This window comes from Orycteropus afer, unplaced genomic scaffold (genome assembly GCF_000298275.1).
Source record: "Orycteropus afer afer isolate SDZICR_OR568_19922 unplaced genomic scaffold, OryAfe1.0 scaffold00074, whole genome shotgun sequence".
NCBI classification, from domain to species: domain Eukaryota; kingdom Metazoa; phylum Chordata; class Mammalia; order Tubulidentata; family Orycteropodidae; genus Orycteropus; species Orycteropus afer.
Window position 1 is genome coordinate 6,770,142 of NW_006921661.1, and position 15,265 is coordinate 6,785,406.

Below are 15,265 nucleotides of genomic sequence, written 5' to 3' on the forward strand. Positions count from 1 at the left end.
GCAGGCCATTAATTCAAGTCTACTGAAAGTCCCAAGGTCGGCAGAGCATGGCAGTTGCTAAACAATGACACAACTACATGCAGGGTTCAAGCGTCCCATAAGCTAGAGATCATTTCCAAAGCTGCTGCTTATTTATGGGAAGCAGACCACATCCCTAAAGCAGCTACTCAGCTGCTTGTGGTAGATCCCACCATGGAGTTGATTGCCAGTCTCATCATGGGGAATAACTACCACCAGCTGCCCAGCCACTAAACAAGGCCTAGCCAAGTTGACACAAAAACTTAACCACCACACTAGGTATTAAGAGACCCACATTTGAGCACCAGCTCTGCCATAATTCACTGTATGACCTTGAACAAGTCACTTCTCCTCTCAGTGCCTGTCTCCCCATCTTTTCAGTGAAAGGGTCTGTTGTGTGTTGAATTGTGGCTCCAAAAAAGATATGTTGAAACCCTAACCTCTGGTACCTATGAATGCGACCTTATTTGGAAAGAGGGTCTTTGTAGATATGATCAAGTTAAGGTCATTAGGGCGGACCCTCATCCAATATGACTGGTGTCCTTTTAAGAAGAGGAGACATAGATAGATAGAAGGAAGATGGCCACGTGAAAATGGAGGCAGAGATTGGAGTTATGCTGTGTAAACCAAGGAACACCTGGGGCTATCCAAAGCTGGAAGAGACATGGAAAGATCCTTCCCTAGAGGCTTTGGAGGGAGCATGGCCCTGCCAGCACCTTGATTTTGGACTTCTGGACTCCAGAACTATGAGACAATACCTTTATGTTGTTCTAAGCCACCAATTTGTGGTACTTTGCTACAGCAGCCCTCAGAAACTAATTTAGGGCCCCATCTGTCTAGCTCTGAATCTTAAAGTATCTGTGCTGCAGAGCAAAAAACTTATCAATAATGGAATGATTATTTATAAAGCAACCTAATAAGCAATTATATTTTTGCAAGATCTGAACCTCTTGCAGTGATCTAGTATATTGTACCTACTAGTTTCATGGAAATGCCCTGTGTTTATATACAGTATCCCTATCATTATTCCTATTTTTCAGATAAAGGAAACTGTGGCTCAGAGTAGCTAAGTAACTGGGCCTAAGGTCACAGAGCTAGTAAGTGGTAAAACCAGCCTTCAGACCCAGGCCTATATGACTCCAAAGCCCATGCTCTTTTCTCTGCATTGTGCTGTTTCCTATAGAGTAGCCTGGATTAAGAGGGGTTTGTGGGAAGAGACAGAAATGATGGTGGTGGGGTGGTAAGTGCATTCTTTGTTTTTTTTTGAACATTGTATTATGGGGAGCTCTGGTAGCATAGTGCCTAAGGCATTTGACTGCTAACCAGAAGCCTGGAGGTTTAAACCCACCAGCCACTCCTCAGAAAGAAGACTGGGCAATCTACTTCCGTAGTGATACCACTTCAGAAACCCAAGGAGGGGTCATTATGAGTCAGATCCCACTCCACAGCAGTGGGTTGCATTTTTTCATTTTATTATGGTTTAGGTGAAAGTTTACACAGCAAATTAGTTTTCCACTCAATAATTCATATATAATCTTTTCCATGACATTGTTTGCAATCTCTGCAATAGCAATATTGCCTCAGAATTGCCTCAGAAACCCAAGGAGGGATCGCTATGAGTGAGGTCCGACTCAACGGCATATAACAACAACAACAACAATGTGTCAACACTCTCCCCATTTCCACTGTGGATTCCCTGTTTCCATTCTTCTGGTTTCCTTGCCTCTTCCTGCCTTCTTGTCTCTGTTTTTGGGCAAATGTTGCCCTTTTGCCCTCATGTAGTAGATTGTTCTAAGAAGCACATTCTTCACAGGTATTGTTTATTTTATAGGCCAGCTTATTTTTTGGTTGAGAGGTGGCTTCCGGGAATGGCTTCAGTTCCACATTAGAAGGGTGACTTAGGGCAATAGTCTTGGGGGTTCCTCCAATCTCTATCTGACCAGTAAGTCTGATCTCTTTTTTATGAATTTGAGGTTTGTTCTACATTTTTCTCCGATTCTAACCAGGACCTTCTCTTGAGTCTCTGGTCAGAGCAATCGGTAGTAGTTGCTGGGCACCATCTAGTTCTTCTGGTCTAGAGGAGGCTGATTACTTCCATGAGCCTGATTGCTTCACTCTCCTTTGCTCCAGAAGGGAAGAGACAATAGTTGTATCTCAGTTGGCTGCTCACAAGCTTTTAAGACCCTAGACTCTACTCACCAAACTAGAATGTAGAACATTGTCTTTATGTACTATGACATGCCAATTGATCTAGATGTCTCCTGAGACTATGTTTGGTGAGGCCCTTCTTACAATTTCCCTTTTTCTTTCTGCTCATCCCTGTTTATATGGGACTGGTTTGATTCCTGGCTGCATCTGAGAGGTCAGTATCCTTACTTCTCAGACTCATTGGAAAAGGAATAGGAAAAGGACTTAAGGGAATATCACTTCCTCCCAGGTACATTGTGCTTTACAGTTTAAAAAGGGTTTTCACAACCATTCCCCTCATTTGATCTTCACAGCCCAGCTAGGAGTGTCTCCATTTCACAGAGGGAACTGAGGCCCAGAGAATAGAAGTAACTCACCAGAGGTCATCTGGTCTCTTGACTCCCAGAAGGTCTTCCCCCTGTAGTCTTGCCTCTTGAAGTTAGGTCCTAAAGTTAGAGGACTAAATGAAGATGAGCCCGAGGTATTACTCATCTTTCCCTCTCCCTTATGCTGGGCTCCCTGTTCAGGCCAAGGGAGAAGGACATAGATTTCAGTGGAAAAAGCCTGAAGCCTGGGCTCTAGTCCATTCTGCCCCAACTATCTCTCTGACTTCACATGGTTCAGGCCCCTCTCCAGGCTCCCCTCACCTGTAGGTTGGAGAGAGTCTCACCTCACCAGTTTTCTCTGAGAACCTAGGGAGAGACTAGATGTGAAGCACTTTGGAAGCTGAAGGATCAATGTTACCTTCAGGGCTTGGAGTGGGAATGGGAAGGGTTCAGGGGACTCCTCTTCCCAGTGGGATGGGCCTTTCCCTGGAGGCTCCTTCCCTCTCCCATCTCAGGAGAGACCACTGGGCCATTTGCCCTCAGGGAAGGGGGCTCTACTGTTCCCTAAGGATGGCTATCAGAGCTCATTTCTCAGAACTTGTTTGCTCTATCAGGAGGGCCAGATCTACTGCGGCCTCATAACCTGCCCCGAACCTGGTTGCCCTGCACCCCTCCCGCTTCCTGACTCCTGCTGCCAGACCTGCAAAGGTGAGTCTGCCTTACAATCTGGAAGTACCCAACCCCACCCCATGGACCTAGCCATAGGGTGTTTGAACCTCCAGGTACACCCATCAAGTGGCAGGCCATTCCTTCCTCAAAAGTGGTGTCTTAGCCTGGGCCACCAAAAGGAAAGCCTGACATGGAGGCTGATGTGCCACTTATTTTTTATTGTAATCCCAGGGAGCAGGAATGAGGGAGAGAGGGAGTGAAGCAGGGAAGGAGAGTCAACATAAAATGTGTTTTGGAGCTGGTCTCCTCTTGATATCAAGTATAATTACTTGCTGGAAATAGTCTTCTGCTTCTTAGAAAAGCCTAGGGATTGTAGAGGAAGAGGTAGGAATTTATCCACCAGTCACTAACTCCCACTAGCCAAAGAATTACTGCAAGGGTGTTAATTTCTCATACTGCTCTGTTGTGCATGCATGTGTGGGTTCTAGGAAGCCCTGGGATCAGGAGGGCAGGAGTGGGGTGAGAAGGGAGACTGGGGTGGGATAAGAAGTGGGAGGTGGGAGACATGGATATGAAGTGCTAGCCTGAGGCACAGGCTTGAGGGGAGGTGCTGTCAGGTTGAATCTGAGGAAGTTGGTTGGAGCCCAGGCAAAGCTGGGCACTGCAGCAGTGGCTGCAAAAAGTGGATAAAGTCCCTGAAATCAGATGAGGTCAAGGGGATCAGCAGCAGCATGTAGAACAGGCAGGAACCACGTCTTCTGCTCTTGTCTTCTTCCTGGCAGGGCTGGGCTCAGAGGCTCTGAGAGCTTTAGTCAAGCTGAATCCAGGTGGAGTCTCTGTATAAAACAGAGAGGCCAGGATATCATCTAATGAAGGGCAAACTTCATAGTGTTTAGACCATTTAAGCCCATGTATTGTTCCCTGTGAGCTAAGGAAGTTGAGGAAAGCTTCCTGAAAGAGGCAGGACTCAGGTGGGTGTTCCATAGTAGAAGGCTTTGCCAGATGTTGGTGTTATGGAAGAGGCACTGGATCAGGAGTCAGATCCTGTTTCTTCCAGCTAGTTCCTGCAAGTTCATTTCCACTCTGAACCTCAGTTGCTCCCTGTATACACTGAAAAATTGGCCTTGGTTATTTCTGCTGGGCAGTCTAATTCCAACATTCTGGGTCTTTAAGCTGGGAATGCTTGGTAGGAGCCAGACTATATAGTGGTGCAGGGAACTAGGGAGAGGAATCCTACTCACTAGGGAGAGAGAACCCTTAGGAAACTGCAGGGCTCCTCAGGGCTTTGTGTGCTACTTTCCAGGGGAATGAGAGATGGAAGAGTTGGGGTATTAAAGTTAGAAGGGCTAGAAGGCAGGACCCTGGAAATGTATAGTGTGCAGTGTAAACTAAGGCCTGGTGATTTCAGTGTGTCTGCCTGGGGGACTGGCTACAGGGATGGGAAACTGGGCCTTTGGACTATCTATGACAGGCACTGAGGGACCTAGTGTCCCAAAGAGGTGACTTTTAAGTAAGGACTGAGCAAGACACTCTGGCCTAGCCAAGCATTCAGGAGGTCAGCAAGGAGAAACCAAGGTAGCAGCCCATTTATGGGGATTTAGTCAGCCCAACAGGTAAGGGGAGGCTGTAACAAGAAGTAGGAATAAGTACCCCCTGAGGCAAAGGGAGATCTGGGGCTGCAGATCTGGGACTCCAGAAGTAGCTCTAGGCCTTGACGGGGCAGGGCCTATAGGTGGAGGCCTGCAGGGCTCCAGCCAGCAAGGCTTAGGAGGTCCAGGCTGACCCACTTTCTGTTTGGGTTTCCAGATGGGTCAAGTGAGAAACCAGCTGAAGAGGACACCATGCAGTCACATCATGGGGTGGTGAGTACCAGCTTTACTGATATGGTGGGGGGAGGAAGAGCGGGGAAGCAGGTATCTAGGGCAGGCAATATCATTCATTATCCTCATTTCTCATTTATCTTCTGGATTAGCTACATTAGCCCCCACCATGTTCCAGACTCTCTCCCAGCCCAGCCAGACCATGACTAATGGGCTAGCAGTGACCTGGGAGAAAACAGGTCACCCATACAGGACAGAAGCAGGACCCAAACTTTCCAATTTACCTCCTGGGAACTTCTTGGACACTGTTCAATCCAGGACCTGTGTCTGGTCTTAGTCCAGGCCACTTCTAGGGAGCACATTCCCCTGATAGAATGATTTCTGACTTGGTCAAGCATTCCCCACCCAGCTCATGACTCTATCTGGGTCTACCTCTCTGTTTTCCTCAATCTTGGCCCCTCTTGATCTTGGTCTAGAGTTCATATAGGGAGTGGTGGCCTAACTGCCCAGTTCTCTGTGATCTGAGAAGGAAAAGGTGGGAAAACGGACTCAAATACTGACTCAAGTTCCCAATCTATGCTATGTCTACAATGTGAACAACTCCACCTGCTTTATAGCCTTGGCCACCTGGATTCTTGGGGCTAGGAAGCTGGGCTCCCCATCCTAGAGGTTCCCCAGGGATCTGAGCTAACTCATCTCTCTCTTCCCCTCTGCCAGCTTATCCCCTTGTCCATGCTGGCCCTTCTTGGCTGGGGACAAGAGCTGCAAAATCTGAGCCACTCCACTCCCTTTGCTTTCCATGCTATCCCTAGAAGGCACTGTGCTAAGTAAACCTACCCAGGCTTAGTTCCAGGCCCTGATAAGCTACTTACTGACCTGCTGGATGACTTGGGCAAGCCCCCTTGGGGATTGGGCTCTTCTATACTTTCTTGCCTATATTCCATTCAACCAGGATTTCCTGGTTATGGGCCTGTGCTGGGGCCACTCAAAGAGGTCTTGTGGGCTCAGACTCTGGGCCATCAAAGGATTGATTCAGAGGCTGGACAAGACAGGAACAGACTGTAGAAGAAGGAACATGAGTGACTCAGGATCAGCCAGGAAGGCAGCAAGCCTTGCCATTTGCCCCAACCCACTTGCCCCTCTCTCATGGCCTAACACTGCCCAAGCCCCAGACAGACTTGCCACCACTACACACACTTTGCTGTCACTGCCATCCCTCCTAAGACCTGTGTCCTAGAGGGGCAAGACCTTGGGATCTTGGAATCTAGGGGCTCAGGAAAGGTGGTGTGGGCTCTGGAGACTCTTTGTCTCTGAACGGGGCCAGCTCTTAGTCTCCCTACCCCATGGGATTCTGGGACCTGGTGGGATCTTCAGAGGCCCATCCATCCCCTTGTCTCATCACCTAAATCTCAGACAGAAAAGAGTTTCCTGACTTTAATCCTCACTACAGTCTCACCTTCTATTTCCTAAATATTAAATTGTCCAGGTCACTGATCAATTTTATTTCCAAGGTTGGTAGTTCAAACCCACCAGCTACTCTGTGGAAGGAAGACTGAGCAATCTACTTCCTTAAAGAGTTACTGCTTTGGAAACCCAACCAGGGTCACTATGACTTGGAATCGACTCCACAGCAGTGGTTTTTTTTTTTTTTTTTTCCTTCTTACTCCCATTCCAAGGCCTTGATTCTTCTGACAAGGGTTTGGTGGAGGCCAGATTTCGAGATCTCTATCCTCTAACCTTTTCAAAGATGAATTGTTCTGAGTACATCTTAGGCCTTCTCAAGCTCTCCCTTCTGTGCCTAGACTATGCTCTCTCCTCATGGGAAGTCATGCTCATGTCTGTCCTCAGGCCTCCTACTGCAGCCTCTGTCTTGCTGCTCCTCCACCCGGCAGTAAACAGTGGCACTGTCAGTGATCTGCACACTTCCTGCCATTTGCAGAGGCATTCTCAGGATCCATGCTCCGGTGATGGTGATGGTGATGGTGGGAGAAAGAGAGGCCTGAGCACCCCAGCCCCCACTGGCCAAAGCTCCCCGCTGGCTTTCATCCCGCGTCACTTCCGGCCAAAAGGGACAGGCAGCACCACAGTCAAGATTGTCCTGAAGGAGAAACATAAGAAAGGTGGGGACTGGAACCTCCTCCAAGCATGAGGTGGAAAAAGGGGCCCTAACCCCTTGACACCCTCCACTCAGCAGTGCCCCCATCCCCACTCCCTATACCATAGCCCTGGGGACTTATAGAACATCAAAATGGAAACAGTACTTAAGACAATCAGTTTTGAACCTACCTTTGATGGATGAGGACACTGAGGTTCAGAGTATTGAGTTAGGGGCAGGACAAAGACTGGGACTCACATGTCCTGACTACTGGTCAGTACAATAATACTTTTTTGAGCATCTTCATGTCTTTGCTGGGAGATGAGGGAGACAGAACAAAGAAATGAATATTCATTCCTGCCCTTGAAGGGCTCATAGTCAGGGAGACAGACATAAATAAATGACTGTAATATAAGGAAGTGCTGAGGCAAAGTTTTTGACAAATGAAGGAGGGATCATACTGGGCAATAGGAGGCCAGTTGGACGGAGCTGGGAAGGAGGACACATAGGCAGCTATGGCATCAGAGAGGAGGAAAGAAGTCTGAGGGCAGCCCCACTTGTGGAGCAAGAGGGGTCTTGGAGACTACTGAGTCCCATCCTCCTTTAGTCTGATGGGACACTAAGGCTGAGAAGGGGAAAGGGACTGTCCAGACTTTGTACAGCCAGGTAGCAATAGAACTTGACCTTGCCTCTCCTGATGTCGGGCCTCTCCTAGCTCCACCAGAGGTGTCTTGTGAAGGGCAGGGAGAGGACTCTCAATTTTTAGCAAGCACTGACCTGACACATCTGGCTCTGAGTGCTGAGATAAGGGGGATATCAGTGACAGGGGCGAGTTTTATACCCTGGCCTCCATTTGTAGGCACTGGCCTGGGCCAAATTGTAGAATGGGGGCTCCTCAAGGCCCCACACATTGCTGGACCGTAGACTCTGGCCTAGGTCTGAGGCACTGACCCGCCTCCCTTTCTGCCCTTCTTGGCCCAGCCTGCGTGCATGGTGGGAAGACATACTCTCATGGGGAGGTGTGGCACCCAGCCTTCCGTTCCTTTGGACCCCTGCCCTGTATCCTGTGCACCTGTCAGGACGGCCGCCAGGACTGCCAGCGTGTGACCTGCCCTACAGAATACCCCTGCAATCACCCTGAGAAAGTGGCTGGGAAATGCTGCAAGATTTGCCCAGGTAGAAAGAGGCTCTGTGGGCAGGGAGGGCAATGGCTAGAAAGAACTCTGGGCTTCTCTGCCCAAGGCCACAGACACTTGGAACATCTCATACATGAAAGGGCATGGACTCAGGGTTTATAGAAGTACATAACATTAGAAACACAGGAGTGGAAAACACCAGATTTATGTAACCATCAAATGTTCCAGCAATAGATTCAGAGGCTCTCAGACACATACATAGAATCAATAGTGTTTGGGACTCCATGAAGTTATGAGATCTTAGACTATTGGAACTTGTAGGAGTAATCTCCAATGTTTAATGAATACTTATAGTGTGCTAGGTAGGTATTTTACATGCATGAATTAATTGAATCCTCACCACAGAGGACAGAGTAGAATCTTTGTCTCCATTTTATAGAATGAGAAGATAAGTACCTTGTCTGGGGTCACATAGCTATAAGTGACAGAGCTGGGACTTGAACCAAGGTCTGTCTTACTCTAGAGCCTAAGCTCAACCACTGCTGTCATCCTAGCTCATTCAACTCTTATTTGCATATGGGAAAATTGAGACCCAGAGAGAAGGGACTTTCCTAAGCCACACAGCAAAGTAATAGTGGAGCTGGAACTAGAACTCAGGCTTCCCGACTTGCTGGTAGGTTCTTCCAATAATGTCATGTGACCCTAAGGTTAATAGGTCTGCAGAAGAAACCCTCAGAGTGTCTCATTGAGAAGAGCAGCCTGTGATTTTCCATAGCACCTATTGTCACAGTCAGGCCCATTCCCTCTGTCTCAGTAAAATGTGCTTCATAGGGTCTTCAAGGCTATGACCTTTTGGAAGCAGATCTCCAGGCCTTACTTCTGAGGTGCCTCTGGGTGTGTTTGGACCACCAACTTTTCAGTTAGGAGCCCGGCACTTAACAATTTGTGCCACCTAGGGACTCCTAACAGGAATAGAAAGGGCATGAGAGAGAGAGAGAGAGAGGGAAAGGAAATGTACACCTCGCATCTACTATGTGGCAGGAATTGTACTGTGATTCATATATATTTAATCTGACAATGCAGTTATTTCACAAATGAGATTAATTGAGTGATTAAATTTATCTATGTCTCCATCTCTCCTCAAATTTAATGTCAGGATATTTGAGTTGCTTACTTCCCTAAATTACTATTGTGAGCTTAGGACAAGTTACTTTACCTTTCTGAGCCTAGATGCAGAGTTGATGAAAATGCCTTGTGAATTATAAATCAAAATCCAAACAGAAAGGATCATTATTATTTATAAGAGTAATATGCTATTAGGACAGGGTTAGTGGGAGCATAATGGGAGTGGGGCCTGGAGCACAGTGAGGGACGAGAGTTCAACTTGAATTCTCTTTGAGACTGGCTCACTCCTGGGCTTCTTCAAAAATATACCTGGTCTTGAACTCCACTCCAGATCCCAGGCCCTTTCCCTTTAAAAATATTGAGATGTAGCCTGACAAGTCTTTGCTAGACATTTGGAGGCCTTCATAATTAATAAGAATCTAGAAGGAGGGTGTAGGGACTTAGTCCTTCAGTCCCTAAAAGATGATCTAGGGAATGATGGTACAGAGAAAATTGTAGGGAATTTCCATGGATTGCCAGTACATCCAGGCTTTAGAACTACGTCTAATTTGGCACCAAAAACATTACTACAACCACCACTATGGTCACTATCATCATGAGCACTACTGCCCCTCCCATTATCACAAACCATCATTGTCACTACTGCCATCATCACCTCAACATCCCAGACCTTTCATTTTGTTCACTGAGAGCCTATGCTTAGTGGTGTTAGTGATTCAAAAGACAGAGGGGATGCAACTCCTGCTCTTTACATTGTGAGTCTCTTTTGGAGACCCAAGTGGAACAACTATAAGGCAATGCAAGGCAACATGGGATTGGGGTTGTGAATGAGTGTCATAAGCAACAAGGTTTTTTTTTGAAATTTCTTTTAATACATTGTTTTAATTGTTCCAAAAGTATATATAACAAACACTTGCCAATTTAATGTTTTTCATGCGTACAGTTTAATGACACCAATTACATTAATCATGCTGTGCAGCCATCACCAATACCCAAAAGCAAGAGGCCATTTTAAAGCTGTGGTGGGAGAAATCAGGGTGGGCTGAGCTGTTCCAAGTGGGCTGCTGGAGGAGGTGGAAGGTGAGCTGAGCCCTGAAGGATGAGAAGCTTCCTGATGTGCTGATCAAGGGGAAGTGAATAGGGGAGCTGCCTCCTCTCCCCTCCCTAGAGACCTCTTCTTCCCAGGGGGGCCAGTACTTTCCCAAAGACCATAGAGCCCTGAGGGGGATGTCAAACCAGTGGCCCTCTTCCTGGGCCTACCAAGGGTGGGGAGGCAGCGCATTCACCAGCTCCTTGTCTCTCCCAGAAGACAAGGCTGACCCTGGCCACAGTGAGATCAATGCCACCAGGTGCCCGAAGGTGCCCAGCCGAGTTGTCGTCCACACATCAGTGTCCCCAAGCCCAGACAGCCTGCACCGCTTTGCCCTTGAGCATGAAGCCTCTGACCAAGTGGAGATCTACCTCTGGAAGCTGGTAAAAGGTGAGCAGTGGCCCATCTGTAGCCAGGCATACCTCTGGCCTGTCCCCCTTTCTGTGCTCCAGGCCCCATGTAGGCCTTAGGGATGTCATGTTAATCAGGTGGCTCTGGTCCAAGAAGACCTACCTCTGGCTGCCCTTCCAGGTTTAAAAGTCTATGATTCCAAGATATAGAAAGATAATGATTCTCAGTCTGTGAGTCTCTGACAACTCAGATAAATTCACTCACTTTGAGATACCAAGGGCTCAAAGTGCTCCCTCTCCTGGGGGGAAGGAGTTGTTGCACCTTGAAAAGAGTCAGAAGAGGGTAATACTTGCCCTGATGAAACAAATAGATCTCCAATGGTAGAATTTCAGCATTCTGTGAGGTCAGCTGGGGAGATGTTTTCAGGCAAGAGTACCCACACAGTATCCTCAAAGCCTTGAATCTTTTCTATATGGCAGATTTCACCACTCCAAGCTAAGCTGACATCAGAATATATTTCTCATTCTGTGAGAAAGACACCCTATTCAACAGACTACTTATATCACCAACTGAAGATCATGAGGGAATTATGAGAGTTTTGTGGCTCTTCCTTTAAAACAAAGGCCCTTGGATAGCATAAATGGTTAAAAGCTTGACTACTAGCCTAAAGGTTGCCAGTTCAAACCCACCCAGGGGTACTTCAGAAGACATGCCTGGCAATCTGCTTCTGAAAGGTCACGGCCTTGGAAATCCTAGGGAGCAGTTCTACTCTATACACATGAGGTTGCAGTGAATTGGAATTGACTCAGGGGCAACCAGCAGCAGCAGCAACAACCCTTCAAAACATAAATCCCCTGGATACATTAAGCCATGATCCCAACTAAATCCTTTGGTGTAAATTACCTCTAATGAAAGTCACTTCCCTCTACTGGTGGGTTTGGTTGGGGGTCAGGGTGGGGGTGGAAGAGGGAGTGATAAGAATGATGATAATGATAATGGCAGTCAATGTGTGTAGCACTTTAGAGTTTATAAAGTGCTTTCACAGTCATTATCTCATTTGATCCTCAAGGATCCTGAGAGTTAGCATTATTATCCTCATTTTACAGATGAGGAAACTGGGGCTCAGAGAGGTGAAGTACCTGGCCCAAGGCCACACAGCCAGTAAGTGGAGGAATGGGAGCTAGAGCCCATGTCTTGTGACGTCAGATGCGGCTCTTTCCCTGCTCTACTCTGCCCCTTGTCATAGGAGGAATGGATGAAGAAAGTCGAGCTGTTCAGCCTGGAGAAGAGGACTCAGGGGGACAGGACCGCTGGCTTCATGGCTCTGAAGGGCTGCCCCAGGCAGAGGGAGCAGCAGTGTTTTGAGTGACCTCAAGGATCAGAACAACAAGCAGGGGCTTTGGGATCAGACACATCCTATGCTCTGGGCCCCCATGGGCCTTTGTTGTTGTTGTTTGCCGTCGAGTCGGGTTTCTGAGGCAGTATCACTATGGAAGTAGGATTACCCAATCTTCCTTCCGAGGAGTGGCTGGTGGGTTTGAACCGCCAGCCTTCTGGTGAGCAGTCAAGTGCCTTAGGCATTATGCTACCAGAGCTCCTCCATGCCCTTAGGGATGCCATATTGATCAGGTGTCTCTGGTCCAGGGATACCTACCTCTGGCAGCGCTTCCAAGTTGAAAAGTACCTGATTCCAAGATATAGGAAGATATCCCAACTCTGCCATATCTTAGCTGTGTGGCCTTGGGCAATCACTTGACCTCTCTGGGCCTCAGTTTTCTCTTCTGTTAATTGGGGAGGAGGGTTTTAGGAGGATTAAATGTAATAACATAGGTACAGCTCCTGACCTATTTTACTAGGCACTTCAAATATTAGTATCCTTCTCATTCCACCCCACCAGTTGATTAGCGTTGTAAAGAGGCAGGTTTTAGCTCAATAAGAGGATAAACTTTTTCATACTTAGAGCCTTCCCACGGTGGAAGGGAGGGAAGGAGAATTGTGCACCTTCACAGGATGTGTGCAAGCAAGGGCTGGGTTGGGATTCTGTCAATAGCTGGGCAGTTAGGGTCAGTACCCCTCACCGGTCTTTTAAGCCATGAGATTCCATCCATCCCCTGGCTGCACTTTTACTCTGGCCTTGCTGACCTGAGCTGAGCTGGGCAGGGAAGGCTTCATGAAGGATGGGCTTGGGGCTGGATAGGATTTAAAGAGGCAAGGAGGAGTGACTGCAGCAGTCTCCAACTCTGGCTCTAGAGCCCATACTGCTCTACCCTGAGCTCTGTGACTGGTGTATGGCAGGTATTTTGTATAATGTGCCTCATTTAATCCTCATAATAGATCTGAGGGGTATATATTAACGCCCCCCCCCTTTTTAAAATTCAGGCTACAGCATGCTGAATGCCCTCATTTTGCAAATAAGAATACTGAGTCCAAGAGGTAAAATGACTTGCTCAAAGTCACACAGTTTAAGCAAAGATTCCAACCCAAGTCTGACTGTCCTGAGTGCTGCCTCTGTGCCCAGGATGGTGCAGAGGGGGTGTAGCTCAAGGCCAATCTAACTATCACTTCATCTCAACACAGTGGTGGTGAGGGGATTCTTCAATGTCACAGAGCCTGGTCCTGTCAATAGCAAACCCCCTCCACATCTCCTGACTCCCTGGGTTACCTAAAAGCCCCAACAGCTGCCTCATTACTCCCTGCCCCAGACTGTGGGAGTCAAAACAAACACTCCCTAGGTCTGAGCCTCAATGAGAACCACTCACTCTGTTTACTCACTCAAAAACCGTGGAGACAGCAGGCTTGGGGGCTGGGAGAAGAAGGGGAGAGTTGGACTGGAAATAGAGCAGATGGATGCTGAAACATGTACAAGGCTGGGCCATGCTACAGTGAGGCCAGTCCCAGCAACCAGAATCTGAGCAGAGAGTTTAAGGTTAAGGGCCTTTTAGATTCCTACAGTTTAGAGTAGAGGAGCCTCCATTCTAATCCCTGCCGAGAAAGGAAGATCCCCTGCAGCCTCCCTGATTGTCTTTAGCTCTGACTGCACATAACCCTATGCCTACACCCAGACAGGTTATTCATTTCCAACACTGTGAATGGCTCAGCCCGGAGAAGAATTTCTTCCCACTGAGCTGAACCTGACCTGGGGCTCACCTACCAGTCCCAGATTTGCCTTGAGGGTCTACAGAGCCAAGCTGTACCTCAGTTTGGCACAGCTCTTCAAAGGGTGAGAGGCACAAACATGATCCTTGGTCTAGTTTCTAATTTGAGGCCAAAGAGCCTAGTCCTTTCAATTTTAGGGATGTCATTCATGTTGATCAAGTGCCTCGGGTCCAGAAGACCTACCTCTGGCAGCACATGGGGGTTTACAGCTGCAGTGTGGGGACCCGCCATCTCTGTTACTTCCTCTCCAGTTTGTCTATCTCTCGAGGCATATGAAGCTCCTAAAGTTGACTCTGTGCTCCAGCAGAGTCTGAGTGGCAGGCATGCTACAGAAGGACCTGTCCCCAGCTCATTCTCGTTGTCTGCCTCTGTGATGAAGCCCCTGTGTGTCTGGATGAAGCTAACTCTCAAGTGTGCACTCCCCTTGACTTTGGAGTAGGTCTCTTCCATGTTCTTGTCCTTGGCATCTAGGCTGGGGGTCCCAAGGGCAGTGTGGACATTCCCTGATTCCTGAACTTGGGCCCAGGATCAGTGCTCTCTACATGCCTCTTGGTGGGTTCCCCTTCTGATTCCCATAGGCAAGGCCAGTTCTTGATCTTCTTGAGGGCGGTGCTGGCCTAACAGAGGCCTCGCCGGCTGCATCTGTTCTTTCTGGCTACAGACCCTGGTGGTAACAGCTGGAACAATCTCACAGCCCATGTGCTCCAAGATTCAGTGCCATGTGTGATGCTAGTGGCATCCTAGTGACCAACTCCCCATGACATACAAATATCAGGGGATCCGGTTAATGCCTCTCTCCTCTTCAGGGCCTGGCCTAGCCACACACATAGGTTTACTCATCCATCCATCCATCTACCTAGGGATTCACTCATTTATTTTATATGCCTGATGTGAGTCAGGTTCTGGCAGCCCTGAGAGGAAAGCCCTACCCAGACTGGTAGTGAAGGCAGGAATAGACACAATGATAGACATTAGAAACAGATACCATGGCAAACAGAAGCCAAGTGTGGTGGGTGCCCCAAGGAGGAAGTTATAACCACCAGAAGTGTGTGTGTAGGGGAAGACAGGGAAACCATCCCAGCTAAGGCTTGGAGGATGAGTAGGACCTCATCTGCTGGACCAGGCAATAGCAGAAAGTGTTCCAGCAAAAGGAATGGCATATGCCACTCCTCAGGGGACTTCAAGTAGTTTATTTTGGCTGGAGCACAGGCAAGGCCACAGAGGGAAGGTTGGGGTGAACTGAGCCTTAAGCTTAAAGGGGGCTAGAATTCAGATAGTTTTTTTTTTTTTTT

At 48.0% G+C, this 15,265-nt stretch overlaps 1 protein-coding gene across 1 annotated transcript in view; it reads left to right on the plus strand.

Annotated features, from left to right (window-relative positions):
* CHRDL2 (chordin like 2) overlaps window positions 1–15,265 on the plus strand; it is a 37,104-nt gene that overhangs the window by 20,213 nt on the left and 1,626 nt on the right. Inside the window, exons 5-9 of the mRNA XM_007940940.2 lie at window positions 3,146–3,239; window positions 5,007–5,062; window positions 6,960–7,140; window positions 8,097–8,291; window positions 10,683–10,856. Of these exons, the coding sequence (XP_007939131.1) occupies window positions 3,146–3,239; window positions 5,007–5,062; window positions 6,960–7,140; window positions 8,097–8,291; window positions 10,683–10,856 (700 nt within the window). The remainder of the gene's footprint in view (window positions 1–3,145; window positions 3,240–5,006; window positions 5,063–6,959; window positions 7,141–8,096; window positions 8,292–10,682; window positions 10,857–15,265) is intronic.